General features: G+C 48.4%; 1 protein-coding gene across 1 annotated transcript; it reads right to left on the minus strand.

Annotated features, from left to right (window-relative positions):
- Positions 1 to 4,259: 4,259 nt before the first annotated feature.
- Positions 4,260 to 17,870, minus strand: IAPP (islet amyloid polypeptide). Its single transcript, XM_073562340.1, has 4 exons — positions 17,685 to 17,870; positions 15,911 to 16,005; positions 15,705 to 15,815; positions 4,260 to 4,955 (listed from the first exon to the last, which is right to left on the minus strand). Exons 1-4 carry the CDS (start codon positions 17,736 to 17,738, stop codon positions 4,766 to 4,768), a joined length of 450 nt encoding a protein of 149 aa, XP_073418441.1. The 5' UTR covers positions 17,739 to 17,870; the 3' UTR covers positions 4,260 to 4,765.
- Positions 17,871 to 27,679: the final 9,809 nt, after the last annotated feature.

Raw genomic sequence — 27,679 nt, forward strand, 5'->3', positions numbered from 1 at the left:
TTACCTCCGACCGGATCCCCCGCTGGTTATCGCTGATCGCGCGAGAAGCTGCTGGACCATTCCTCGTCGGCCACTTCCTGCGACTCTTCCTGCTGTGACGACGAGCAACGCGTGGAGCCGGGCAGGAGGACGCAGGATCGCCGCATCTGACAGGTAAGTAGCGATCCCCGTCCCCAGCGATGTCGCTGGTGAGATCTGCCTGAGTGGCAGCTCACTAGCGACCACCCAGTGATTCACCAGCGATCCTGACCGCGTCATATTGCTGGTCGGGATCGCTGGTGAGTCGCTAGGTATAACGGTACCCTTAGAGTGAGATTAGCTTGCTGTATTTTTGTCACGTGGTGCCGGTGGTGGGATAACTAAGATAAGCCCCCACTGTGCCTGTGATAGCCATGTGCCGGCTGTGTGTCGTGTCCCTCCTTCCGCTGATACACCCATGTCAGTGGTGGGATCGTGACAGATTGGTGGCACGGGGTCCGTTGTCCATCGCAATTTGGTGGCAGTGGTCCGCCGTTCATCACAGTACCCCACTTGTAACACTGGGGCCAGGACAGAGCCTTGGTGTACCCGACTTGTAGCACTGGGGCCAGGACAGAGCCTTGTTGTCCCCACTTGTAACACTGGGGCCAGGACAGAGCCTTGTGGTCCCCACTTGTAACACTGGGGCCAGGACAGAGCCTTGTGGTCCCCACTTGTAACACTGGGGACAGGACAGAGCCTTGTGGTCCCCACTTGTAGCACTGGGGCCAGGAAAGAGCCGTGTGGTACCCCACTTGTGACACTGGGGCCAGGACAGAGCCTTGTGGTACCCCTCTTGTGACATTGGGGCCAGGACAGAGTCTTGTGGTACCCCACTTGTGACATTGGGGCCAGGACAGAGTCTTGTGGTACCCCACTTGTAACATTGGGGCCAGGACAGAGCCTTGTGGTCCCCACTTGTAACACTGTGGCCAGGACAGAGCCTTGTGGTCCCCACTTGTAGCACTGGGGCCAGGAAAGAGCCATGTGGTACCCCACTTGTGACACTGGGGCCAGGACAGAGCCTTGTGGTACCCCTCTTGTGACATTGGGGCCAGGACAGAGTCTTGTGGTACCCCACTTGTGACATTGGGGCCAGGACAGAGTCTTGTGGTACCCCACTTGTGACATTGGGGCCAGGACAGAGTCTTGTGGTACCCCACTTGTAACATTGGGGCCAGGACAGAGCCTTGTGGTCCCCACTTGTAACACTGGAGCCAGGACAGAGCCTTGTGGTCCCCACTTGTGACATTGGGGCCAGGACAGAGCCTTGTGGTCCCCACTTGTAACACTGGGGCCAGGACAGAGCCTTGTGGTCCCCACTTGTAACACTGGGGCCAGGACACAGCCTTGTGGTCCCCACTTGTAACACTGGAGCCAGGACAGAGCCTTGTGGTACCCCACTTGTAACACTGGGGCCAGGACAGAGCCTTGTGGTCCCCACTTGTAACACTGTGGCCAGGACAGAGCCTTGGGGTACCCCACTTGTAACACTGGAGCCAGGACAGAGCCTTGTGGTCCCCACTTGTAACACTGGGGCCAGGACAGAGCCTTGTGGTCCACACTTGTAACACTGGGGCCAGGACAGAGCCTTGTGGTCCCCACTTGTAACACTGGGGCCAGGACAGAGCCTTGTGGTCCCCACTTGTAACACTGTGGCCAGGACAGAGCCTTGGGGTACCCCACTTGTAACACTGGAGCCAGGACAGAGCCTTGTGGTACCCCACTTGTAACACTGGAGCCAGGACTGGACCTTGTGGTACCCCACTTGTAACACTGAGGCCAGGACAGAGCCTTGTGGTAACCCACTTGTAACACTGGGGCCAGGACAGAGCCTTGTGGTAACCCATTTGTAACACTGGGGCTAGGACAGAGTCTTGTGGTACCCTACTCGTAACATTGGTGCCAGGACAGAGCCCTGTGGTCCCCACTTGTAACACTGTGGCCAGGACGGAGCCTTGTGGTCCCCACTTGTAACACTGGAGCCAAGACAGAGCCATGGGGTACCCCACTTGTAACACTGGAGCCAGGACAGAGCCATGGGGTACCCCACTTGTAACACTGGAGCCAGGACGGAGCCTTGTGGTACCCCACTTGTAACACTGGGGCCAGGACAGAGCCTTGTGGTCCCCACTTGTAACACTGGGGCCAGGACAGAGCCTTGTGGTCCCCACTTGTAACACTGTGGCCAGGACGGAGCCTTGTGGTCCCCACTTGTAACACTGGAGCCAGGACAGAGCCTTGGTGTACCCCACTTGTAACACTGGAGCCAAGACAGAGCCATGGGGTACCCCACTTGTAACACTGGAGCCAGGACAGAGCCATGGGGTACCCCACTTGTAACACTGGAGCCAGGACGGAGCCTTGTGGTTCCCACTTGTAACACTGTGGCCAGGACGGAGCCTTGTGGTCCCCACTTGTAACACTGGAGCCAGGACAGAGCCTTGGTGTACCCCACTTGTAACACTGGAGCCAAGACAGAGCCATGGGGTACCCCACTTGTAACACTGGAGCCAGGACAGAGCCATGGGGTACCCCACTTGTAACACTGGAGCCAGGACAGAGCCTTGTGGTCCCCACTTGTAACACTGGGGCCAGGACAGAGCCTTGTGGTCCCCACTTGTAACACTGGGGCCAGGACAGAGCCTTGTGGTCCCCACTTGTAACACTGGGGCCAGGACAGAGCCTTGTGGTCCCCACTTGTAACACTGTGGCCAGGACAGAGCCTTGTGGAGTGAGCCGATGTGTGGGAGGAGCGGGGTCCCAGCAGCGCAGAATATGTCAGCGATTTCAGATATATATTTGGAGACGACTCTTTCTAGTATATTATTCTTTATTTCCATAGAAAAGCTCTTGCCACGATCGACCAGTTTTATTTTTCTGCCTTTTTTACCGTTTTAGTTTTTACAATATTGAGAATATTTTTTAGAAAACACTGAGGCAGTTATCCTACAAGTCGAAATGAGCAATATGAGGGGGAGAGAGAAGACACAGTCTGATGTACTGGGTCTACAGAGGTGAGAGAGCGCGGGGGAGCGACACCGCACCTAAAATACCCTGCGACAGCTATCATCCTCCCTCCCCCGCTCCAAACACAAGACACATCGGACACTGCTGTGTGCACGAGTGATGTCATCATGGCTATGACATCACTAACCAAACCCAAATCACAGGTCACATGGAAAGTAATACTCCATAAACAGTGAAGTCACTCTGTACATGCCTCACATAATATATCCTGTATTCTACTCCAGAGCTGCACTCAATATTCTGCTGGTGCAGTCACTGTGTACATACATTACATTACTGATCCTGAGTTACATCCTGTATTATACTCCAGAGCTGCACTCACTATTCTGCTGGTGAAGTCACTGTGTACATACATTACATTACTGATCCTGAGTTACATTCTGTATTATACCCCAGAGCTGCACTCACTATTCTGCTGGTGCAGTCAGTGTGTACATACATTACATTACTGATCCTGAGTTACATCCTGTATTATACTCCAGAGCTGCACTCACTATTCTGCTGGTGAAGTCACTGTGTACATACATTACTGATCCTGAGTTACATCCTATATTATACTCCAGAGCTGCACTCACTATTCTGCTGGTGCAGTCACTGTGTACATACATTACATTACTGATCCTGAGTTACATCCTGTATTATACTCCAGAGCTGCACTCACTATTCTGCTGGTGAAGTCACTGTGTACATACTTTACATTACTGATCCTGAGTTACATTCTGTATTATACCCCAGAGCTGCACTCACTATTCTGCTGGTGCAGTCAGTGTGTACATACATTACATTACTGATCCTGAGTTACATCCTGTATTATACCCCAGAGCTGCACTCACTATTCTGCTGGTGCAGTCACTGTGTACATACATTACATTACTGATCCTGAGTTACATCCTGTATTATACTCCAGAGCTGCACTCACTATTCTGCTGGTGCAGTCACTGTGTACATACATTACTGATCCTGAGTTACATCCTATATTATACTCCAGAGCTGCACTCACTATTCTGCTGGTGCAGTCACTGTGTACATACATTACATTACTGATCCTGAGTTACATCCTGTATTATACTCCAGAGCTGCACTCACTATTCTGCTGGTGCAGTCACTGTGTACATACATTACTGATCCTGAGTTACATCCTGTATTATACTCCAGAGCTGCACTCACTATTCTGCTGGTGCAGTCACTGTGTACATACATTACTGATCCTGAGTTACATCCTGTATTATACTCCAGAGCTGCACTCACTATTCTGCTGGTGCAGTCACTGTGTACATACATTACTGATCCTGAGTTACATCCTGTATTATACCCCAGAGCTGCACTCACTATTCTGCTGGTGCAGTCACTGTAGAGACATTTTGCAGTAGTGAGTGCAGCTCTGGAGTATAATGCAGTACAGGACGACACGCTCTGTACATCGTGACTTTGCTGCTTATGGAGGACAGGCCTTTCTCTGCTGGTCAGTGGGCTCTTCTGGTGATCGGAGGGTCCTCAGTCACACATTCCACAGCTCTGGGGGTGACTTTCTTTGGGGATGATGTCCTTACAATGAGTGGGTTGTGAGCGGCGCTCTGTGCAGGGTCTGGTCCTCCGGGGGGGGCGGCGGTCGGGGGTCACGCACTGTCTGTGGTGTCTCAGCAGATATTTCGATAATTGAGTTTTGGTTTGGTGATCGCTCTTCTCTAGTAACGAGATCCTGGAGCGATGTGATTGGCTATTGCTGGAGATAGTCGAAGGATTCCCGCCGTAGAAGACCCACAATGTCCCGTTTACCGTAAGCGAAAGATCCCACATTTGTAGGCGCATAGATCGGACCCAGGCTGTTGCTCGATCTCACCAAGAAGTCGGCCAAGCGCTGCGTGACGCAGGTCGCTGTATTACATTTCCGCTTCTCCACCTGAATCCTGCGAGAAAAAGAGAAAGCAGCGGTAAATGGAGCGAAATGTGCAAAGCAACGCTCTGCAGAGAGGACAGTGGTGTAATAATCTGCAGGATATATCACTATCTGTCAGTAGGTGGAGGAGCGATGCTCTGCAGAGAGGACAGTGGTGTAATAATCTGCAGGATATATCACTATCTGTCAGGAGGTGGTGGAGCGATGCTCTGCAGAGAGGTCAGTGGTGTAATAATCTGCAGGATATATCACTATCTGTCAGGAGGTGGAGGACCGATGCTCTGCAGAGAGGGCAGTGGTGTAATAATCTGCAGGATATATCACTATGTATCTGTCAGGAGCTGGAGGAGTGATGCTCTGCAGAGAGGTCAGTGGTGTAATAATCTGCAGGATATATCACTGTGTATCTGTCAGGAGGTGGTGGAGCGATGCTCTGCAGAGAGGGCAGTGGTGTAATAATCTGCTGGATATATCACTGTGTATCTGTCAGGAGGTGGTGGAGCAATGCTCTGCAGAGAGGTCAGTGGTGTAATAATCTGCAGGATATATCACTAGGTATCTGTCAGGAGGTGGAGGAGCGATTCTCTGCAGAGAGGTCAGTGGTGTAATAATCTGCAGGATATATCACTGTGTATCTGTCAGGAGCTGGAGGAGCGATGCTCTGCAGAGAGGTCAGTGGTGTAATAATCTGCAGGATATATCACTATGTATCTGTCAGGAGGTGGAGGAGCGATGCTCTGCAGAGAGGTCAGTGGTGTAATAATCTGCAGGATATATCACTGTGTATCTGTCAGGAGGTGGAGGAGCGATGCTCTGCAGAGAGGTCAGTGGTGTAATAATCTGCAGGATATATCACTGTGTATCTGTCAGGAGGTGGAGGAGCGATGCTCTGCAGAGAGGTCAGTGGTGTAATAATCTGCAGGATATATCACTATGTATCTGTCAGGAGGTGGAGGAGTGATGCTCTGCAGAGAGGTCAGTGGTGTAATAATCTGCAGGATATATCACTGTGTATCTGTCAGGAGGTGGAGGAGCGATGCTCTGCAGAGAGGTCAGTGGTGTAATAATCTGCAGGATCTATCACTATGTATCTGTCAGGAGGTGGAGGAGCGATGCTCTGCAGCGAGGTCAGTGGTGTAATAATCTGCAGGATATATCACTATGCATCTGTCAGGAGGTGGAGGAGCGATGCTCTGCAGAGAGGTCAGTGGTGTAATAATCTGCAGGATATATCACTATCTGTCAGGAGGTGGTGGAGCGATGCTCTGCAGAGAGGTCAGTGGTGTAATAATCTGCAGGATATATCACTATCTGTAAGGAGGTGGTGGAGCGATGCTCTGCAGAGAGGTCAGTGGTGTAATAATCTGCAGGATATATCACTATGTATCTGTCAGGAGGTGGAGGAGTGATGCTCTGCAGAGAGGTCAGTGGTGTAATAATCTGCAGGATATATCACTGTGTATCTGTCAGGAGGTGGAGGAGCGATGCTCTGCAGAGAGGTCAGTGGTGTAATAATCTGCAGGATCTATCACTATGTATCTGTCAGGAGGTGGAGGAGCGATGCTCTGCAGCGAGGTCAGTGGTGTAATAATCTGCAGGATATATCACTATGCATCTGTCAGGAGGTGGAGGAGCGATGCTCTGCAGAGAGGTCAGTGGTGTAATAATCTGCAGGATATATCACTATGTATCTGTCAGGAGGTGGAGGAGCGATGCTCTGCAGAGAGGTCAGTGGTGTAATAATCTGCAGGATATATCACTATGTATCTGTCAGGAGGTGGAGGAGCGATTCTCTGCAGAGAGGTCAGAGGTGTAATAATCTGCAGGCTATATCACTATGCATCTGTCAGGAGGTGGAGGAGTGATGCTCTGCAGAGAGGTCAGTGGTGTAATAATCTGCAGGATATATCACTATCTGTCAGGAGGTGGTGGAGCGATGCTCTGCAGAGAGGTCAGTGGTGTAATAATCTGCAGGATCTATCACTATGCATCTGTCAGGAGGTGGAGGAGCGATGCTCTGCAGAGAGGTCAGTGGTGTAATAATCTGCAGGATATATCACTATCTGTCAGGAGGTGGAGGAGCGATGCTCTGCAGAGAGGTCAGTGGTGTAATAATCTGCAGGATATATCACTATGTATCTGTCAGGAGGTGGAGGAGCGATTCTCTGCAGAGAGGTCAGAGGAGTAATAATCTGCAGGCTATATCACTATGCATCTGTCAGGAGGTGGAGGAGTGATGCTCTGCAGAGAGGTCAGTGGTGTAATAATCTGCAGGATATATCACTATCTGTCAGGAGGTGGTGGAGCGATGCTCTGCAGAGAGGTCAGTGGTGTAATAATCTGCAGGATCTATCACTATGTATCTGTCAGGAGGTGGAGGAGCGATGCTCTGCAGAGAGGTCAGTGGTGTAATAATCTGCAGGATATATCACTATCTGTCAGGAGGTGGTGGAGCGATGCTCTGCAGAGAGGTCAGTGGTGTAATAATCTGCAGGATATATCACTATGTATCTGTCAGGAGGTGGAGGAGCGATGCTCTGCAGAGAGGTCAGTGGTGTAATAATCTGCAGGATATATCACTATGTATCTGTCAGGAGGTGGAGGAGCGATGCTCTGCAGAGAGGTCAGTGGTGTAATAATCTGCAGGATTTATCACTATGTATCTGTCAGGAGGTGGAGGAGTGATGCTCTGCAGAGAGGGCAGTGGTGTAATAATCTGCAGGATATATCACTTTGTATCTGTCAGGAGGTGGAGGAGCGATGCTCTGCAGAGAGGTCAGTGGTGTAATAATCTGCAGGATATATCACTATGTATCTGTCAGGAGGTGGAGCAGCGATGCTCTGCAGAGAGGTCAGTGGTGTAATAATCTGCAGGATCTATCACTATGTATCTGTCAGGAGGTGGAGGAGCGATGCTCTGCAGAGAGGACAGTGGTGTAATAATCTGCAGGATCTATCACTATGTATCTGTCAGGAGGTGGAGGAGCGATGCTCTGCAGAGAGGACAGTGGTGTAATAATCTTCAGGATATATCACTGTGTATCTGTCAGGAGGTGGAGGAGCGATGCTCTGCAGAGAGATCAGTGGTGTAATAATCTGCAGGATCTATCACTATGTATCTGTCAGGAGGTGGAGGAGCGATGCTCTGCAGAGAGGACAGTGGTGTAATAATCTGCAGGATCTATCACTATGTATCTGTCAGGAGGTGGAGGAGCGATGCTCTGCAGAGAGGTCAGTGGTGTAATAATCTGCAGGATCTATCACTATGTATCTGTCAGGAGGTGGAGGAGCGATGCTCTGCAGAGAGGTTAGTGGTGTATTAATCTGCAGGATATATCACTATGTATCTGTCAGGAGGTGGAGGAGCGATTCTCTGCAGAGAGGTCACTGGTGTAATAATCTGCAGGATATATCACTATGTATCTGTCAGGAGGTGGAGGAGCGATGCTCTGCAGAGAGGTCAGTGGTGTAATCTGCAGGATCTATCACTATGTATCTGTCAGGAGGTGGAGGAGCGATGCTCTGCAGAGAGGTTAGTGGTGTAATAATCTGCAGGATATATCACTATGTATCTGTCAGGAGGTGGAGGAGCGATTCTCTGCAGAGAGGTCAGTGGTGTAATAATCTGCAGGATATATCACTATGTATCTGTCAGGAGGTGGAGGAGCGATTCTCTGCAGAGAGGACAGTGGTGTAATAATCTGCAGGATATATCACTATGTATCTGTCAGGAGGTGGAGGAGCGATGATCTGCAGAGAGGTCAGTGGTGTAATAATCTGCAGGATCTATCACTATGTATCTGTCAGGAGGTGGAGGAGTGATGCTCTGCAGAGAGGTCAGTGGTGTAGTAATCTGCAGGATATATCACTGTGTATCTGTCAGGAGGTGGAGGAGCGATGCTCTGCAGAGAGGTCAGTGGTGTAATAATCTGCAGGATATATCACTATGTATCTGTCAGGAGGTGGAGGAGCGATGCTCTGCAGAGAGGTCAGTGGTGTAATAATCTGCAGGATATATCACTATGTATCTGTCAGGAGGGGGAGGAGCGATGATCTGCAGAGAGGTCAGTGGTGTAATAATCTGCAGGATCTATCACTATGTATCTGTCAGGAGGTGGAGGAGTGATGCTCTGCAGAGAGGTCAGTGGTGTAGTAATCTGCAGGATATATCACTGTGTATCTGTCAGGAGGTGGAGGAGCGATGCTCTGCAGAGAGGTCAGTGGTGTAATAATCTGCAGGATATATCACTATGTATCTGTCAGGAGGTGGAGGAGTGATGCTCTGCAGAGAGGTCAGTGGTGTAGTAATCTGCAGGATATATCACGTGTATCTGTCAGGAGGTGGAGGAGCGATGCTCTGCAGAGAGGTCAGTGGTGTAATAATCTGCAGGATCTATCACTATGTATCTGTCAGGAGGTGGAGCAGCGATGCTCTGCAGAGAGGGCAGTGGTGTAAGAATCTGCAGGATATATCACTGTATCTGTCAGGAGGTGGAGGAGCGATGCTCTGCAGAGAGGTCAGTGGTGTAATAATCTGCAGGATATATCACTGTGTATCTGTCAGGAGGTGGAGGAGCGATGCTCTGCAGAGAGGTCAGTGGTGTAATAATCTGCAGGATATATCACTGTGTATCTGTCAGGAGGTGGAGGAGTGATGCTCTGCAGAGAGGTCAGTGGTGTAATAATCTGCAAGATATATCACTGTGTATCTGTCAGGAGGTGGAGGAGCGATGCTCTGCAGAGAGGTCAGTGGTGTAATAATCTGCAGGATATATCACTATGCATCTGTCAGGAGGTGGAGGAGTGATGCTCTGCAGAGTGCAGTGGTGTAATAGTCTGCAGAATATATCACTATGTATCTGTCAGGAGGGGGAGGAGCGATGCTCTGCAGAGAGGTCTGCGGTGTAGTAATCTGCAGGATATATCACTGTGTATCTGTCAGGAGGTGGAGGAGCGATGCTCTGCAGAGAGATCAGTGGTGTAATAATCTTCAGGATATATCACTATGTATCTGTGAGGAGGTGGAGGAGCGATGCTCTGCAGAGAGGACAGTGTTGTTGTAATCTGCAGGATATATCACTATGTATCTGTCAGGAGGTGGAGGAGCGATTCTCTGCAGAGAGGTCAGTGGTGTAATACTCTGCGGGATATATCACTGTGTATCTGTCAGGAGGTTGAGGAGTGATGCTCTGCAGAGAGGTCAGTGGTGTAATAATCTGCAGGATATATCACTATGTATCTGTCAGGAGGTGGAGGAGCGATGCTCTGCAGAGAGGTCAGTGGTGTAATAATCTGCAGGATCTATCACTATGTATCTGTCAGGAGGTGGAGGAGCGATGCTCTGCAGGGAGGTCAGTGGTGTAATAATCTGCAGGATATATCACTATGTGTCTGTCAGGAGGTGGAGGAGCGATGCTCTGCAGAGAGGACAGTGGTGTAATAATCTGCAGGATCTATCACTATGTATCTGTCAGGAGGTTGAGGAGCGATGATCTGCAGAGAGGTCAGTGGTGTAATAATCTGCAGGATATATCACTATGTATCTGTCAGGAGGTGGAGGAGCGATGCTCTGCAGAGAGGTCAGTGGTGTAATAATCTGCAGGATCTATCACTATGTATCTGTCAGGAGGTGGAGGAGCGATGCTCTGCAGGGAGGTCAGTGGTGTAATAATCTGCAGGATATATCACTATGTGTCTGTCAGGAGGTGGAGGAGCGATGCTCTGCAGAGAGGACAGTGGTGTAATAATCTGCAGGATCTATCACTATGTATCTGTCAGGAGGTGGAGCAGCGATGCTCTGCAGAGAGGTCAGTGGTGTAATAATCTGCAGGATATATTACTGTGTATCTGTCAGGAGGTGGAGGAGCGATGCTCTGCAGAGAGGTTAGTGGTGTAGTAATCTGCAGGATATATCACTATGTATCTGTCAGGAGGTGGAGGAGCGATGCTCTGCAGAGAGGACAGTGGTGTAATAATCTGCAGGATATATCACTATGTATCTGTCAGGAGGTGGAGCAGCGATGCTCTGCAGAGAGGTCAGTGGTGTAATAATCTGCAGGATATATTACTGTGTATCTGTCAGGAGGTGGAGGAGCGATGCTCTGCAGAGAGGTTAGTGGTGTAGTAATCTGCAGGATATATCACTGTGTATCTGTCAGGAGGTGGAGGAGCGATGCTCTGCAGAGTGGTCAGTGGTGTAATAATATGCAGGATATATCACTATGTATCTGTCAGGAGGTGGAGGAGCGATGCTCTGCAGAGAGGTCAGTGGTGTAATAATCTGCAGGATATATCACTATGTATCTGTCAGGAGGTGGAGGAGCGATGCTCTGCAGAGTGGTCAGTGGTGTAATAATCTGCAGGATATATTACTGTGTATCTGTCAGGAGGTGGAGGAGCGATGCTCTGCAGAGAGGTCAGTGGTGTAATAATCTGCAGGATATATCACTATGTATCTGTCAGGAGGTGGAGGAGCGATGCTCTGCAGAGAGGACAGTGGTGTAATAATCTGCAGGATATATTACTGTGTATCTGTCAGGAGGTGGAGGAGCGATGCTCTGCAGAGAGATCAGTGGTGTAATAATCTGCAGGATATATCACTATGTATCTGTCAGGAGGTGGAGGAGCGATGCTCTGCAGAGAGGACAGTGGTGTAATAATCTGCAGGATCTATCACTATGTATCTGTCAGGAGGTGGAGGAGCGATGCTCTGCAGGGAGGTCAGTGGTGTAATAATCTGCAGGATATATCACTATGTATCTGTCAGGAGGTGGAGGAGTGATGCTCTGCAGAGAGGTCAGTGGTGTAATAATCTGCAGGATATATCACTGTGTATCTGTCAGGAGGTGGAGGAGTGATGCTCTGCAGAGAGGTCAGTGGTGTAATAATCTGCAGGATATATCACTGTGTATCTGTCAGGAGGTGGAGGAGTGATGCTCTGCAGAGAGTGCAGTGGTGTAATAATCTGCAGGATATATCACTGTGTATCTGTCAGGAGGTGGAGGAGCGATGCTCTGCAGAGAGGTCAGTGGTGTAATAGTCTGCAGGATATATCACTATGTATCTGTGAGGAGGTGGAGGAGCGATGCTCTGCAGAGAGGACAGTGGTGTAATAATCTGCAGGATATATCACTGTGTATCTGTCAGGAGGTGGAGGAGCGATGCTCTGCAGAGAGGTTAGTGGTGTAGTAATCTGCAGGATATATCACTGTGTATCTGTCAGGAGGTGGAGGAGCGATGCTCTGCAGAGAGGTCAGTGGTGTAATAATCTGCAGGATCTATCACTATGTATCTGTCAGGAGGTGGAGGAGCGATGTTCTGCAGAGAGTGCAGTGGTGTAATAATCTGCAGGATATATCACTGTGTATCTGTCAGGAGGTGGAGGAGCGATGCTCTGCAGGGAGGTCAGTGGTGTAATAATCTGCAGGATATATCACTATGTATCTGTCAGGAGGTGGAGGAGCGATGCTCTGCAGAGAGGACAGTGGTGTAATAATCTGCAGGATCTATCACTATGTATCTGTCAGGAGGTGGAGCAGCGATGCTCTGCAGAGAGGTCAGTGGTGTAATAATCTGCAGGATATATTACTGTGTATCTGTCAGGAGGTGGAGGAGCGATGCTCTGCAGAGAGGTTAGTGGTGTAGTAATCTGCAGGATATATCACTATGTATCTGTCAGGAGGTGGAGGAGCGATGCTCTGCAGAGAGGACAGTGGTGTAATAATCTGCAGGATATATCACTATGTATCTGTCAGGAGGTGGAGGAGCGATTCTCTGCAGAGAGGACAGTGGTGTAGTAATCTGCAGGATATATCACTATGTATCTGTCAGGAGGTGGAGCAGCGATGCTCTGCAGAGAGGTCAGTGGTGTAATAATCTGCAGGATATATTACTGTGTATCTGTCAGGAGGTGGAGGAGCGATGCTCTGCAGAGAGGTTAGTGGTGTAGTAATCTGCAGGATATATCACTGTGTATCTGTCAGGAGGTGGAGGAGCGATGCTCTGCAGAGTGGTCAGTGGTGTAATAATATGCAGGATATATCACTATGTATCTGTCAGGAGGTGGAGGAGCGATGCTCTGCAGAGAGGTCAGTGGTGTAATAATCTGCAGGATATATCACTATGTATCTGTCAGGAGGTGGAGGAGCGATGCTCTGCAGAGTGGTCAGTGGTGTAATAATCTGCAGGATATATTACTGTGTATCTGTCAGGAGGTGGAGGAGCGATGCTCTGCAGAGAGGTCAGTGGTGTAATAATCTGCAGGATATATCACTATGTATCTGTCAGGAGGTGGAGGAGCGATGCTCTGCAGAGAGGACAGTGGTGTAATAATCTGCAGGATATATTACTGTGTATCTGTCAGGAGGTGGAGGAGCGATGCTCTGCAGAGAGATCAGTGGTGTAATAATCTGCAGGATATATCACTATGTATCTGTCAGGAGGTGGAGGAGCGATGCTCTGCAGAGAGGACAGTGGTGTAATAATCTGCAGGATCTATCACTATGTATCTGTCAGGAGGTGGAGGAGCGATGCTCTGCAGGGAGGTCAGTGGTGTAATAATCTGCAGGATATATCACTGTGTATCTGTCAGGAGGTGGAGGAGTGATGCTCTGCAGAGAGGTCAGTGGTGTAATAATCTGCAGGATATATCACTGTGTATCTGTCAGGAGGTGGAGGAGTGATGCTCTGCAGAGAGTGCAGTGGTGTAATAATCTGCAGGATATATCACTGTGTATCTGTCAGGAGGTGGAGGAGCGATGCTCTGCAGAGAGGTCAGTGGTGTAATAGTCTGCAGGATATATCACTATGTATCTGTGAGGAGGTGGAGGAGCGATGCTCTGCAGAGAGGACAGTGGTGTAATAATCTGCAGGATATATCACTGTGTATCTGTCAGGAGGTGGAGGAGCGATGCTCTGCAGAGAGGTTAGTGGTGTAGTAATCTGCAGGATATATCACTGTGTATCTGTCAGGAGGTGGAGGAGCGATGCTCTGCAGAGAGGTCAGTGGTGTAATAATCTGCAGGATCTATCACTATGTATCTGTCAGGAGGTGGAGGAGCGATGTTCTGCAGAGAGTGCAGTGGTGTAATAATCTGCAGGATATATCACTGTGTATCTGTCAGGAGGTGGAGGAGCGATGCTCTGCAGAGAGGTCAGTGGTGTAATAATCTGCAGGATCTATCACTATGTATCTGTCAGGAGGTGGAGGAGCGATGCTCTGCAGAGAGGTCAGTGGTGTAATAATCTGCAGGATCTATCACTATGTATCTGTCAGGAGGTGGAGGAGCGATGCTCTGCAGAGAGGACAGTGGTGTAATAATCTGCAGGATCTATCACTATGTATCTGTCAGGAGGTGGAGGAGCGATGCTCTGCAGGGAGGTCAGTGGTGTAATAATCTGCAGGATATATCACTATGTATCTGTCAGGAGGTGGAGGAGCGATGCTCTGCAGAGAGGACAGTGGTGTAATAATCTGCAGGATCTATCACTATGTATCTGTCAGGAGGTGGAGCAGCGATGCTCTGCAGAGAGGTCAGTGGTGTAATAATCTGCAGGATATATTACTGTGTATCTGTCAGGAGGTGGAGGAGCGATGCTCTGCAGAGAGGTTAGTGGTGTAGTAATCTGCAGGATATATCACTATGTATCTGTCAGGAGGTGGAGGAGCGATGCTCTGCAGAGAGGACAGTGGTGTAATAATCTGCAGGATATATCACTATGTATCTGTCAGGAGGTGGAGGAGCGATGCTCTGCAGAGAGGTTAGTGGTGTAGTAATCTGCAGGATATATCACTATGTATCTGTCAGGAGGTGGAGGAGCGATGCTCTGCAGAGAGGACAGTGGTGTAATAATCTGCAGGATATATCACTATGTATCTGTCAGGAGGTGGAGGAGCGATGCTCTGCAGAGAGGTTAGTGGTGTAGTAATCTGCAGGATATATCACTGTGTATCTGTCAGGAGGTGGAGGAGCGATTCTCTGCAGAGAGGACAGTGGTGTAATAATCTGCAGGATATATCACTATGTATCTGTCAGGAGGTGGTGGAGCGATGCTCTGCAGAGAGGACAGTGGTGTAATAATCTGCAGGATATATTACTGTGTATCTGTCAGGAGGTGGAGGAGCGATGCTCTGCAGAGAGATCAGTGGTGTAATAATCTGCAGGATATATCACTATGTATCTGTCAGGAGGTGGAGGAGCGATGCTCTGCAGAGAGGACAGTGGTGTAATAATCTGCAGGATCTATCACTATGTATCTGTCAGGAGGTGGAGGAGCGATGCTCTGCAGGGAGGTCAGTGGTGTAATAATCTGCAGGATATATCACTGTGTATCTGTCAGGAGGTGGAGGAGTGATGCTCTGCAGAGAGGTCAGTGGTGTAATAATCTGCAGGATATATCACTGTGTATCTGTCAGGAGGTGGAGGAGCGATGCTCTGCAGAGAGGTCAGTGGTGTAATAGTCTGCAGGATATATCACTATGTATCTGTGAGGAGGTGGAGCAGCGATGCTCTGCAGAGAGGTCAGTGGTGTAATAATCTGCAGGATATATCACTGTGTATCTGTCAGGAGGTGGAGGAGCGATGCTCTGCAGAGAGGTCAGTGGTGTAATAATCTGCAGGATCTATCACTATGTATCTGTCAGGAGGTGGAGGAGCGATGCTCTGCAGAGTGGTCAATGGTGTAATAATCTGCAGGATATATCACTATATACTAGGCAGTTTAGGCGCGATGTTCTGCAGTGTAGCCCTATTCCCATTACCTCTTTTCTCGGATGCCATCCAGCAGGGGGCGCAGGATACCCAGGGAGGGCTGGCGGCTCTGCAGGGTCATGCTCCATTCCTTCTCATTGGAGATGTCACTGATTCTTATCCTGGATAAATGAAATAACCAGAGAGGTCACATGACTGCAGGCTGACGGAGTGCAAGCTCCGCAGACCACTCTGCCCCATGTGCGGCCGCACTCACCGGTTTGCGGGAGCGGAGTCCATGCATCCAAGGGTCAAAAACAGGACCAGGAGGAGGCTCAGTCCAAAGAGGCTCATTCTGTTGTCAAGGGTTAACTAATGAGCAAAAACAAGAGGTTATTCCGCTGACACTGTGACATTGTGGGTGCCAGGAGGAGATATCCCTGTGTGTGCCAGGAGGAGATATCCCTGTGTGTGCCAGGAGGAGATATCCTTGTGTGTGCCAGGAGGAGATATCTCTGTGTGTGCCAGGAGGAGATATCCCTGTGTGTGCCAGGAGGAGATATCCTTGTGTGTGCCAGGAGGAGATATCTCTGTGTGTGCCAGGAGGAGATATCCCTGTGTGTGCCAGGAGGAGATATCCTTGTGTGTGCCAGGAGGAGATATCTCTGTGTGTGCCAGGAGGAGATATCCCTGTGTGTGCCAGGAGGAGATATCTCTGTGTGTGCCAGGAGGAGATATCCCTGTGTGTGCCAGGAGGAGATATCCCTGTGTGTGCCAGGAGGAGATATCCCTGTGTGTGCCAGGAGGAGATATCCCTGTGTGTGCCAGGAGGAGATATCTCTGTGTGTGCCAGGAGGAGATATCCCTGTGTGTGCCAGGAGGAGATATCTCTGTGTGTGCCAGGAGGCGATATCCCTGTGTGTGCCAGGAGGAGATATCCCTGTGTGTGCCAGGTGGAGATATCCTGTGTGTGCCAGGAGGAGATATCTCTGTGTGTGCCAGGAGGAGATATCCCTGTGTGTGCCAGGAGGAGATATCTCTGTGTGTGCCAGGAGGAGATATCCCTGTGTGTGCCAGGAGGAGATATCTCTGTGTGTGCCAGGAGGAGATATCCCTGTGTGTGCCAGGAGGAGATATCCCTGTGTGTGCCAGGAGGAGATATCTCTGTGTGTGCCAGGAGGAGATATCCATGTGTGTGCCAGGAGGAGATATCCCTGTGTGTGCCAGGAGGAGATATCCCTGTGTGTGCCAGGAGGAGATATCCCTGTGTGTGCCAGGAGGATATATCACTGTGTGTGCCAGGAGGAGATATCCTGTGTGTGCTAGGAGGAGATATCCATGTGTGTGCCAGGAGGAGATATCCCTGTGTGTGCCAGGAGGAGATATCCCTGTGTGTGCCAGGAGGAGATATCCCTGTGTGTGCCAGGAGGATATATCACTGTGTGTGCCAGGGGGAGATATCTCTGTGTGTGCCAGGAGGAGATAACCCTGTGTGTGCCAGGAGGAGATATCCCTGTGTGTGCCAGGAGGATATATCACTGTGTGTGCCAGGGGGAGATATCCCTATGTGTGGCAAGAGGAGATATCACTGTGTGTGCCAGAAGGAGATATCCCTGTGTGTGCCAGGAGGAGATATCCCTGTGTGTGCCAGGAGGAGATCCCTGTGTGTGGCAAGAGGAGATATCCCTGTGTGTGCCAGGAGGAGATATCCCTGTGTGTGCCAGGAGGAGATAACCCTGTGTGTGGCAAGAGGAGATATCCCTGTGTGTGCCAGGAGGAGATAACCCTGTGTGTGCCAGGAGGAGATAACCCTGTGTGTGGCAAGAGGAGATATCCCTGTGTGTGCCAGGAGGAGATAACCCTGTGTGTGCCAGGAGGAGATAACCCTGTGTGTGCCAGGCTGCTGTGCATGTGACCTTGGCATTCTTAAGAAAGTAATAAAACTTTTTGATGAACCCTTAACCCTGTGAGTGCCATGCAAATATCAAATTCCCCCTGATAATCCCCAAGCTATGACTGTAAGGAGGCATCGTGTCAGTGCCAGGACTCACCTGTGTGTAGAATCTGGAGGCTATAGCAACAGCAGGCGGCACAGAGCCTGTCATCCAGGAGACTGCTGCTGCTCACTGCTTGTCAGCTCTTATATACCCTCACACCTGGGTGACAGCTGATGTCACTGCACACGCTGCCAAGGACGGTGCTGAGCACTGGGATCCCCAACACCCATGGGAGGAGGGGGGAACCCCAGCACCAAACAGAGGAGAGGAGAACTTGAGCACCAAGGGGAGAATTGGTGGAAACCCAAAGCACCAAGGAGAGGAGTGGAGACCCCAGCACCAACAGAGGAGAGGAGTGGAGACCCTGAGCACCAAGGAGAGGAATGCAGCCCCTGAGCACCGAGGAGAGGAGTGGAGACCCCGAGCACCAAGGAGAGGAGTGGAGACCCTGAGCACCAAGGAGAGGAGTGGAGACCCTGAGCACCAAGGAGAGGAGTGGAGACCCTGAGCTCCAAGGAGAGGAGTGGAGACCCAGAGCTCCAAGTAGAGGAGTGGAGACCCCGAGCTCCAAGGAGAGGAATGCAGACCCTGAGCACCAAGGAGAGTAGTGGAGACCCCGAGCACCAAGGAGAGGAATGCAGACCCTGAGCACCAAGGAGAGGAGTGGAGAACCCGAGCACCAAGGAGAGGAGTGGAGACCCAGAGCACCAAGGAGAGGAGTGGAGACCCTGAGCACCAAGGAGAGGAGTGGAGACCCAGAGCTCCAAGGAGAGTAGTGGAGACCCCGAGCACCAAGGAGAGGAATGCAGACCCTGAGCACCAAGGAGAGTAGTGGAGACCCTGAGCACTAAAGAGAGGAGTGGAGACCCAGAGCACCAAGGAGAGGAGTGGAGACCCCGAGCACCAAGGAGAGGAGTGGAGACCCCAAGGACCAAGGAGAGGAGTGGAGACCCCGAGCACCAAGGAGAGGAGTGGAGACCCAGAGCACCAGGGAGAGGAGTGGAGACCCCGAGCACCAGGGAGAGGAGTGGGGACCCCGAGCACCAAGGAGAGGCACTCAGCACCCAGGAGAGGAGAGGGGACTCCCAGCACTCAGAAGAGGGAAAAAAGATTTCCAGCACTCAGGAGAGAAAGGGAGACCCCTGCCTCCAAGAGAGAGGAGGAGATACCCATTTCTCAACAGAAAAAAAGAGACTCCTAGCACCAAGCAGAGAAGATCCTGAGTAACCTAGTGAGAAGAGGAGACCCCTAGCATACAGGGCAGACGATGAAACCCCTTGTACTCAAGGGAGGAGAGAATACCTACAGCACCCAGGAGAGGAGAGGAGATCCCAGCACCAAGGAGAGGAGACCCACAAAACCGAGGAGAGGAAAGCAGACCTCCAGCACTCAGGAGGGGAGATCCACAGACCCCAAGAGATGAGACCCCAGCACTCAGAGAAAAAAAAGATTCCCAGTACCCAGGAGAAGAGGAGACCCACGACAGGCAAGAGAGAAGAGGAGATCCCGAGCACTAAGGAGAAGAGAGGAGAGGAAAGGAGACCCCCAGCACTCAGGAGGGGAGACTCTCAGACCCCAAGAGAGGAGACCCCAGCACTCAGAGAAAAAAAGATTCCAAATACCCAGGAGCGAAGAAGAGACCCCCAATGGGCAAGATAGAAGACGAGACCCCAGTACTCAGGAGAGAAATAAGCCTTCAAGAAAGAGTAGAAGACTCCTAGCGGTCAAATGAAGAAAAGAGGCTCCCAACACCAAGGAGAGGAGACTCCCCGCACCCAGGAACCCAGGAGAGAAGAGGAGACCCTCTAACATCAAGGTCAGAAGAGGAGATCCCAGCTGTCATGAGAAGAGAGGAGACCTCCTATAGTGATGACGGAATAAGATACCCCCAGCACCTAGGAAAGGAGTGGAGACCCGTAGCACCCAGGAAAGAAGAGGAGACCTTCAGCATTCAAGAGAGGAAAAAAGACTCCAAGCACCCAGTGAAAGGAGACCTCTAGCACCCAGGAGACAAGAGGAGACCTCTGCACCCTGGAGAGGAGAGCCACAGCATTTAAAAGAGGAGATCCCCAGGAACAATGAGCAAAGAAGAGACCCCCCCCAGCACCCTCTGTTCTCCTGCGATCTGAGGTTCTCCTCTTCTCTCCTGGGTGCTATCTCCTTTCCTATTTTTGGTCCTGGATGTCTGGGGAGAAGAGAAGACCCCCAGGAGAGAAGAGAAGAACCTCAGCACCCAGGAGATGAGATCCTCAGGCAACCGGAGAGGAGACTCTCTGAATCCAGGAGAAAAGTGAAGACCCCCAGCACTCAGAAATGAAGTTGAAACTCCCAGCACCCAGGAGAGGAGAGGAGACACATGATCACCCAGGAGAGGAGATGAAATACAACCCAGAGGGAAAGTCCCAGAATTTAGCACCAATGAGGACAGACCCGAGAACTTTACCAAAAAAAGAGCCAAGAGCAGAACCAAGAGCAGCATCAGGGAAAAAAATCAAGAACAGAACTAATAATAGAACCAAAAATTGCATGAGAACAGAATTGAGGACAGGACCAAGAACGAAACTGAGAAGAGAACCAAAAGCTACACCGAGAACAGATCCGAGAACAGAAATGAGAACAGACCCGAGAACAGACCCAAAAACAGATCCGAGAACAGATCCGAGAACAGAAATGAGAACAGAAATGAGAACAGATCCAAGAACAGAAATGAGAACAGATCCGAGAACAGACCTGAGAACAGACCCGAGAACAGAAATGAGAACAGATCCAAGAACAGAAATGAGAACAGATCCGAGAACAGAAATGAGAACAGATCCGAGAACAGAAATGAGAACAGAAATGAGTACAGAACCGAGAACAGAAATGAGAACAGATCCAAGAACAGAAATGAGAACAGATCCGAGAACAGACCTGAGAACAGACCCGAGAACAGAAATGAGAACAGATCCAAGAACAGAAATGAGAACAGACCCGAGAACAGACCTGAGAACAGATCCAAGAACAGAAATGAGAACAGAAATGAGTACAGAACCGAGAACAGAAATGAGAACAGATCCAAGAACAGAAATGAGAACAGATCCAAGAACAGAAATGAGAACAGATCCGAGAACAGAAATGAGAACAGATCCGAGAACAGAAATGAGAACAGAAATGAGAACAGACCTGAGAACAGAAATGAGTACAGAACCGAGAACAGAAATGAGTACAGAACCGAGAACAGAAATGAGAACAGATCCGAGAACAGAAATGAGAACAGATCCAAGAACAGAAATGAGAACAGAAATGAGAACAGATCCGAGAACAGAAATGAGAACAGACCCAAGAACAGAAATGAGAACAGATCCAAGAACAGAAATGAGAACAGAAATGAGAACAGATCCAAGAACAGAAATGAGAACAGATCCAAGAACAGAAATGAGAACAGATCCGAGAACAGAAATGAGAACAGAAATGAGTAAAGAACCGAGAACAGAAATGAGAACAGATCCAAGAACAGAAATGAGAACAGATCCAAGAACAGAAATGAGAACAGATCCAAGAACAGAAATGAGAACAGAAATGAGAACAGATCCGAGAACAGAAATGAGAACAGATCCAAGAACAGAAATGAGAACAGAAATGAGAACAGATCCGAGAACAGAAATGAGAACAGATCCAAGAACAGAAATGAGAACAGAAATGAGAACAGATCCGAGAACAGAAATGAGAACAGACCCAAGAACAGAAATGAGAACAGATCCAAGAACAGAAATGAGAACAGACCTGAGAACAGAAATGAGTACAGAACCGAGAACAGAAATGAGTACAGAACCGAGAACAGAAATGAGAACAGATCCGAGAACAGAAATGAGAACAGATCCAAGAACAGAAATGAGAACAGAAATGAGAACAGATCCGAGAACAGAAATGAGAACAGACCCAAGAACAGAAATGAGAACAGATCCAAGAACAGAACCGAGAACAGAAATGAGAACAGATCCAAGAACAGAAATGAGAACAGATCCAAGAACAGAAATGAGAACAGATCCGAGAACAGAAATGAGAACAGAAATGAGTAAAGAACCGAGAACAGAAATGAGAACAGATCCAAGAACAGAAATGAGAACAGATCTGAGAACAGACCTGAGAACAGACCCAAGAACAGAAATGAGAACAGATCCAAGAACAGAAATGAGAACAGATCCAAGAACAGACCTGAGAACAGATCCGAGAACAGAAATGAGAACAGAAATGAGTACAGAACCGAGAACAGAAATGAGTACAGAACCGAGAACAGAAATGAGAACAGACCCGAAACAGAAATGAGAACAGATCCAAGAACAGAAATGAGAACAGATCCGAGAACAGACCTGAGAACAGATCCAAGAACAGAAATGAGAACAGACCCGAGAACAGACCTGAGAACAGATCCGAGAACAGAAATGAGAACAGATCCGAGAACAGAAATGAGAACAGACCCGAGAACAGAAATGAGAACAGATCCGAGAACAGAAATGAGAACAGACCCGAGAACAGAAATGAGAACAGAAATGAGAACAGAAATGAGAACAGATCCAAGAACAGAAATGAGAACAGATCCGAGAACAGACCTGAGAAGAGAAATGAGAACAGACCCGAGAACAGACCTGAGAACAGACCCGAGAACAGACCCGAGAACAGAAATGAGAACAGACCCGAGAACAGAAATGAGAACAGAAATGAGAACAGACCCGAGAACAGAAATGAGAACAGATCCAAGAACAGAAATGAGAACAGATCCGAGAACAGAAATGAGAACAGATCCAAGAACAGAAATGAGAACAGACCCGAGAACAGACCCGAGAACAGAAATGAGAACAGAAATGAGAACAGATCCGAGAACAGAAATGAGAACAGACCCGAGAACAGAAATGAGAACAGATCCGAGAACAGACCTGAGAACAGATCCGAGAACAGAAATGAGAACAGATCCGAAAACAGAAATGAGAACAGATCCGAGAACAGAGATGAGAACAGATCCGAGAACAGAAATGAGAACAGACCCGAGAACAGAAATGAGAACAGACCCGAGAACAGACCCGAGAACAGACCCGAGAACAGAAATGAGAACAGATTCGAGAACAGAAATGAGAACAGACCCGAGAACAGAAATGAGAACAGATCCGAGAACAGAAATGAGAACAGACCCGAGAACAGAAATGAGAACAGATCCGAGAACAGACCTGAGAACAGACCCGAGAACAGACCTGAGAACAGATCCGAGAACAGACCTGAGAACAGACCCGAGAACAGAAATGAGAACAGATCCGAGAACAGAAATGAGAACTGACCCGAGAACAGAAATGAGAACACAAATGAGAACAGAAATGAGAACAGACCCGAGAACAGAAATGAGAACAGATCCGAGAACAGAAATGAGAACAGACCCGAGAACAGAAATGAGAACAGAAATGAGAACAGAAATGAGAACAGACCCGAGAACAGAAATGAGAACAGATCCGAGAACAGACATGAGAACAGACCTGAGAACAGAAATGAGAACAGAAATGAGAACAGACCCGAGAACAGAAATGAGAACAGATCCGAAAACAGAAATGAGAACAGACCCGAGAACAGAAATGAGAACAGATCCGAGAACAGAAATGAGAACAGACCCGAGAACAGAAATGAGAACAGATCCGAGAACAGAAATGAGAACAGACCCGAGAACAGAAATGAGAACAGATCCGAGAACAGAAATGAGAACAGATCCGAAACAGAAATGAGAACAGAAATGAGAACAGAAATGAGAACAGATCCGAGAACAGAAATGAGAACAGATCCGAGAACAGAAATGAGAACAGACCCGAGAACAGAAATGAGAACAGATCCGAGAACAGACCTGAGAACAGACCCGAGAACAGAAATGAGAACAGACCCGAGAACAGACCTGAGAACAGATCCGAGAACAGAAATGAGAACAGACCCGAGAACAGAAATGAGAACAGATCCGAGAACAGAAATGAGAACAGACCCGAGAACAGAAATGAGAACTGACCCGAGAACAGACCCGAGAACAGAAATGAGAACAGATCCGAGAACAGAAATGAGAACAGATCCGAAACAGAAATGAGAACAGAAATGAGAACAGAAATGAGAACTGACCCGAGAACAGAAATGAGAACTGACCCGAGAACAGAAATGAGAACAGACCCGAGAACAGAAATGAGAACAGATCCGAGAACAGAAATGAGAACAGATCCGAAACAGAAATGAGAACAGAAATGAGAACAGAAATGAGAACAGATCCGAGAACAGAAATGAGAACAGATCCGAGAACAGAAATGAGAACAGACCCGAGAACAGAAATGAGAACTGACCCGAGAACAGAAATGAGAACAGACCCGAGAACAGAAATGAGAACAGATCCGAGAACAGAAATGAGAACAGATCCGAAACAGAAATGAGAACAGAAATGAGAACAGAAATGAGAACTGACCCGAGAACAGAAATGAGAACTGACCCGAGAACAGAAATGAGAACAGACCCGAGAACAGAAATGAGAACAGATCCGAAACAGAAATGAGAACAGAAATGAGAACAGAAATGAGAACAGATCCGAGAACAGAAATGAGAACAGATCCGAGAACAGAAATGAGAACAGACCCGAGAACAGAAATGAGAACAGATCCGAGAACAGAAATAAGAACAGATCCGAGAACAGACCCGAGAACAGAAATGAGAACAGACCCGAGAACAGAAATGAGAACAGATCCGAGAACAGAAATGAGAACAGACCCGAGAACAGAAATGAGAACAGATCCGAGAACAGAAATGAGAACAGATCCGAGAACAGAAATGAGAACAGATCCGAGAACAGAAATGAGAACAGACCCGAGAACAGAAATGAGAACAGATCCGAGAACAGAAATGAGAACAGATCCGAAACAGAAATGAGAACAGAAATGAGAACAGAAATGAGAACAGATCCGAGAACAGAAATGAGAACAGATCCGAAAACAGAAATGAGAACAGACCCGAGAACAGAAATGAGAACAGATCCGAGAACAGACCCGAGAACAGAAATGAGAACAGACCCGAGAACAGACCTGAGAACAGATCCGAGAACAGAAATGAGAACAGACCCGAGAACAGAAATGAGAACAGATCCGAGAACAGAAATGAGAACAGACCCGAGAACAGAAATGAGAACAGATCCGAGAACAGAAATGAGAACAGACCCGAGAACAGAAATGAGAACAGATCCGAGAACAGAAATGAGAACAGACCCGAGAACAGAAATGAGAACAGATCCGAGAACAGAAATGAGAACAGACCCGAGAACAGAAATGAGAACAGATCCGAAACAGAAATGAGAACAGAAATGAGAACAGAAATGAGAACAGATCCGAGAACAGAAATGAGAACAGATCCGAGAACAGACCTGAGAACAGACCCGAGAACAGAAATGAGAACAGATCCAAGAACAGAAATGAGAACAGACCCGAGAACAGACCTGAGAACAGATCCGAAACAGAAGTGAGAACAGAAATGAGAACAGATCCGAAACAGAAGTGAGAACAGAAATGAGAACAGAAATGAGAACAGATCCGAGAACAGAAATGAGAACAGATCCGAGAACAGAAATGAGAACAGACCCGAGAACAGAAATGAGAACAGATCCGAGAACAGAAATGAGAACAGACCCGAGAACAGAAATGAGAACAGATCCGAGAACAGAAATGAGAACAGACCCCGAGAACAGAAATGAGAACAGATCCGAGAACAGAAATGAGAACAGATCCGAAACAGAAATGAGAACAGAAATGAGAACAGAAATGAGAACAGATCCGAGAACAGAAATGAGAACAGATCCGGGAACAGAAATGAGAACAGATCCGAGAACAGACCCGAGAACAGAAATGAGAACAGACCCGAGAACAGACCTGAGAACAGATCCGAGAACAGAAATGAGAACAGACCCGAGAACAGAAATGAGAACAGATCCGAGAACAGAAATGAGAACAGACCCGAGAACAGAAATGAGAACAGATCCGAGAACAGAAATGAGAACAGACCCGAGAACAGAAATGAGAACAGATCCGAGAACAGACCTGAGAACAGACCCGAGAACAGAAATGAGAACAGATCCGAGAACAGAAATGAGAACTGACCCGAGAACAGAAATGAGAACAGAAATGAGAACAGAAATGAGAACAGACCCGAGAACAGAAATGAGAACAGATCCGAGAACAGAAATGAGAACAGATCCAAGAACAGAAATGAGAACTGACCCGAGAACAGAAATGAGAACAGAAATGAGAACAGACCCGAGAACAGAAATGAGAACAGATCCGAGAACAGACCTGAGAACAGACCTGAGAACAGACCTGAGAACAGAAATGAGAACAGAAATGAGAACAGACCCGAGAACAGAAATGAGAACAGATCCGAGAACAGAAATGAGAACAGACCCGAGAACAGAAATGAGAACAGATCCGAGAACAGACCTGAGAACAGACCCGAGAACAGAAATGAGAACAGATCCGAGAACAGAAATGAGAACTGACCCGAGAACAGAAATGAGAACAGACCCGAGAACAGAAATGAGAACAGATCCGAGAACAGAAATGAGAACAGAAATGAGAACAGAAATGAGAACAGATCCGAGAACAGAAATGAGAACAGACCCGAGAACAGAAATGAGAACAGATCCGAGAACAGACCTGAGAACAGATCCGAGAACAGAAATGAAAACAGACCCGAGAACAGAAATGAGAACAGATCCGAGAACAGACCTGAGAACAGACCCGAGAACAGAAATGAGAACAGATCCGAGAACAGAAATGAGAACTGACCCGAGAACAGAAATGAGAACAGATCCGAGAACAGAAATGAGAACAGATCCGAGAACAGACCTGAGAACAGACCCGAGAACAGAAATGAGAACAGATCCGAGAACAGAAATGAGAACAGACCCGAGAACAGAAATGAGAACAGACCCGAGAACAGAAATGAGAACAGATCCGAGAACAGAAATGAGAACAGACCCGAGAACAGAAATGAGAACAGATCCGAGAACAGAAATGAGAACAGACCCGAGAACAGAAATGAGAACAGACCCGAGAACAGAAATGAGAACAGATCCGAGAACAGAAATGAGAACAGATCCGAAACAGAAATGAGAACAGATCCAAGAACAGACCCGAGAACAGAAATGAGAACAGATCCGAGAACAGACCCGAGAACAGAAATGAGAACAGATCCGAGAACAGACCTGAGAACAGATCCGAGAACAGAAATGAGAACAGATCCGAGAACAGACCCGAGAACAGACCCGAGAACAGAAATGAGAACAGACCCGAGAACAGAAATGAGAACAGACCTGAGAACAGAAATGAGAACAGATCCGAGAACAGAAATGAGAACAGATCCGAGAACAGACCCGAGAACAGAAATGAGAACAGATCCGAGAACAGAAATGAGAACAGATCCGAGAACAGACCCAAGAACAGAAATGAGAACAGACCCGAGAACAGACCCGAGAACAGAAATGAGAACAGATCCGAGAACAGACCCGAGAACAGAAATGAGAACAGATCCGAGAACAGACCCGAGAACAGAAATGAGAACAGACCCGAGAACAGAAATGAGAACAGATCCGAGAACAGAAATGAGAACAGATCCGAGAACAGACCTGAGAACAGGACCAATAATAGAAGGAAAAAAACAAAAACAAGCAAAGAGCCGAGACCTGCACCTAGATAAAGCTAAGAACTGCGCAGAAAACAGAACCGCGGTCTGCGCTGCTGCTACTCTCAGTCAACCAGATACTGTAGAAGATTCCAGGAGAAAATGGGGAGAATTGTCCCATGATGGCAGTGAAGCCGAGTACGTGCCGCTGTCATCGGTCATTAGTCTCACTATTGCTGGTTTAGAAGATTTGTTTCTTATTCTTATTATTATCCCAGATTGCTGATGAATTTCACAGTTACCAGTTTTGTATCATTATTAAATATTATTATTATTGTCCCTCTTCTTAGTTTCTCAGCCTCCATTTGTAGATTACACAGATTCTTGTCTCTTTTATT

Source organism: Dendrobates tinctorius, unplaced genomic scaffold (genome assembly GCF_039654945.1).
Source record: "Dendrobates tinctorius isolate UK_male_01 unplaced genomic scaffold, ASM3965494v1 ptg000348l, whole genome shotgun sequence".
In the NCBI taxonomy this organism is placed as follows: Eukaryota; Metazoa; Chordata; class Amphibia; order Anura; family Dendrobatidae; genus Dendrobates; species Dendrobates tinctorius.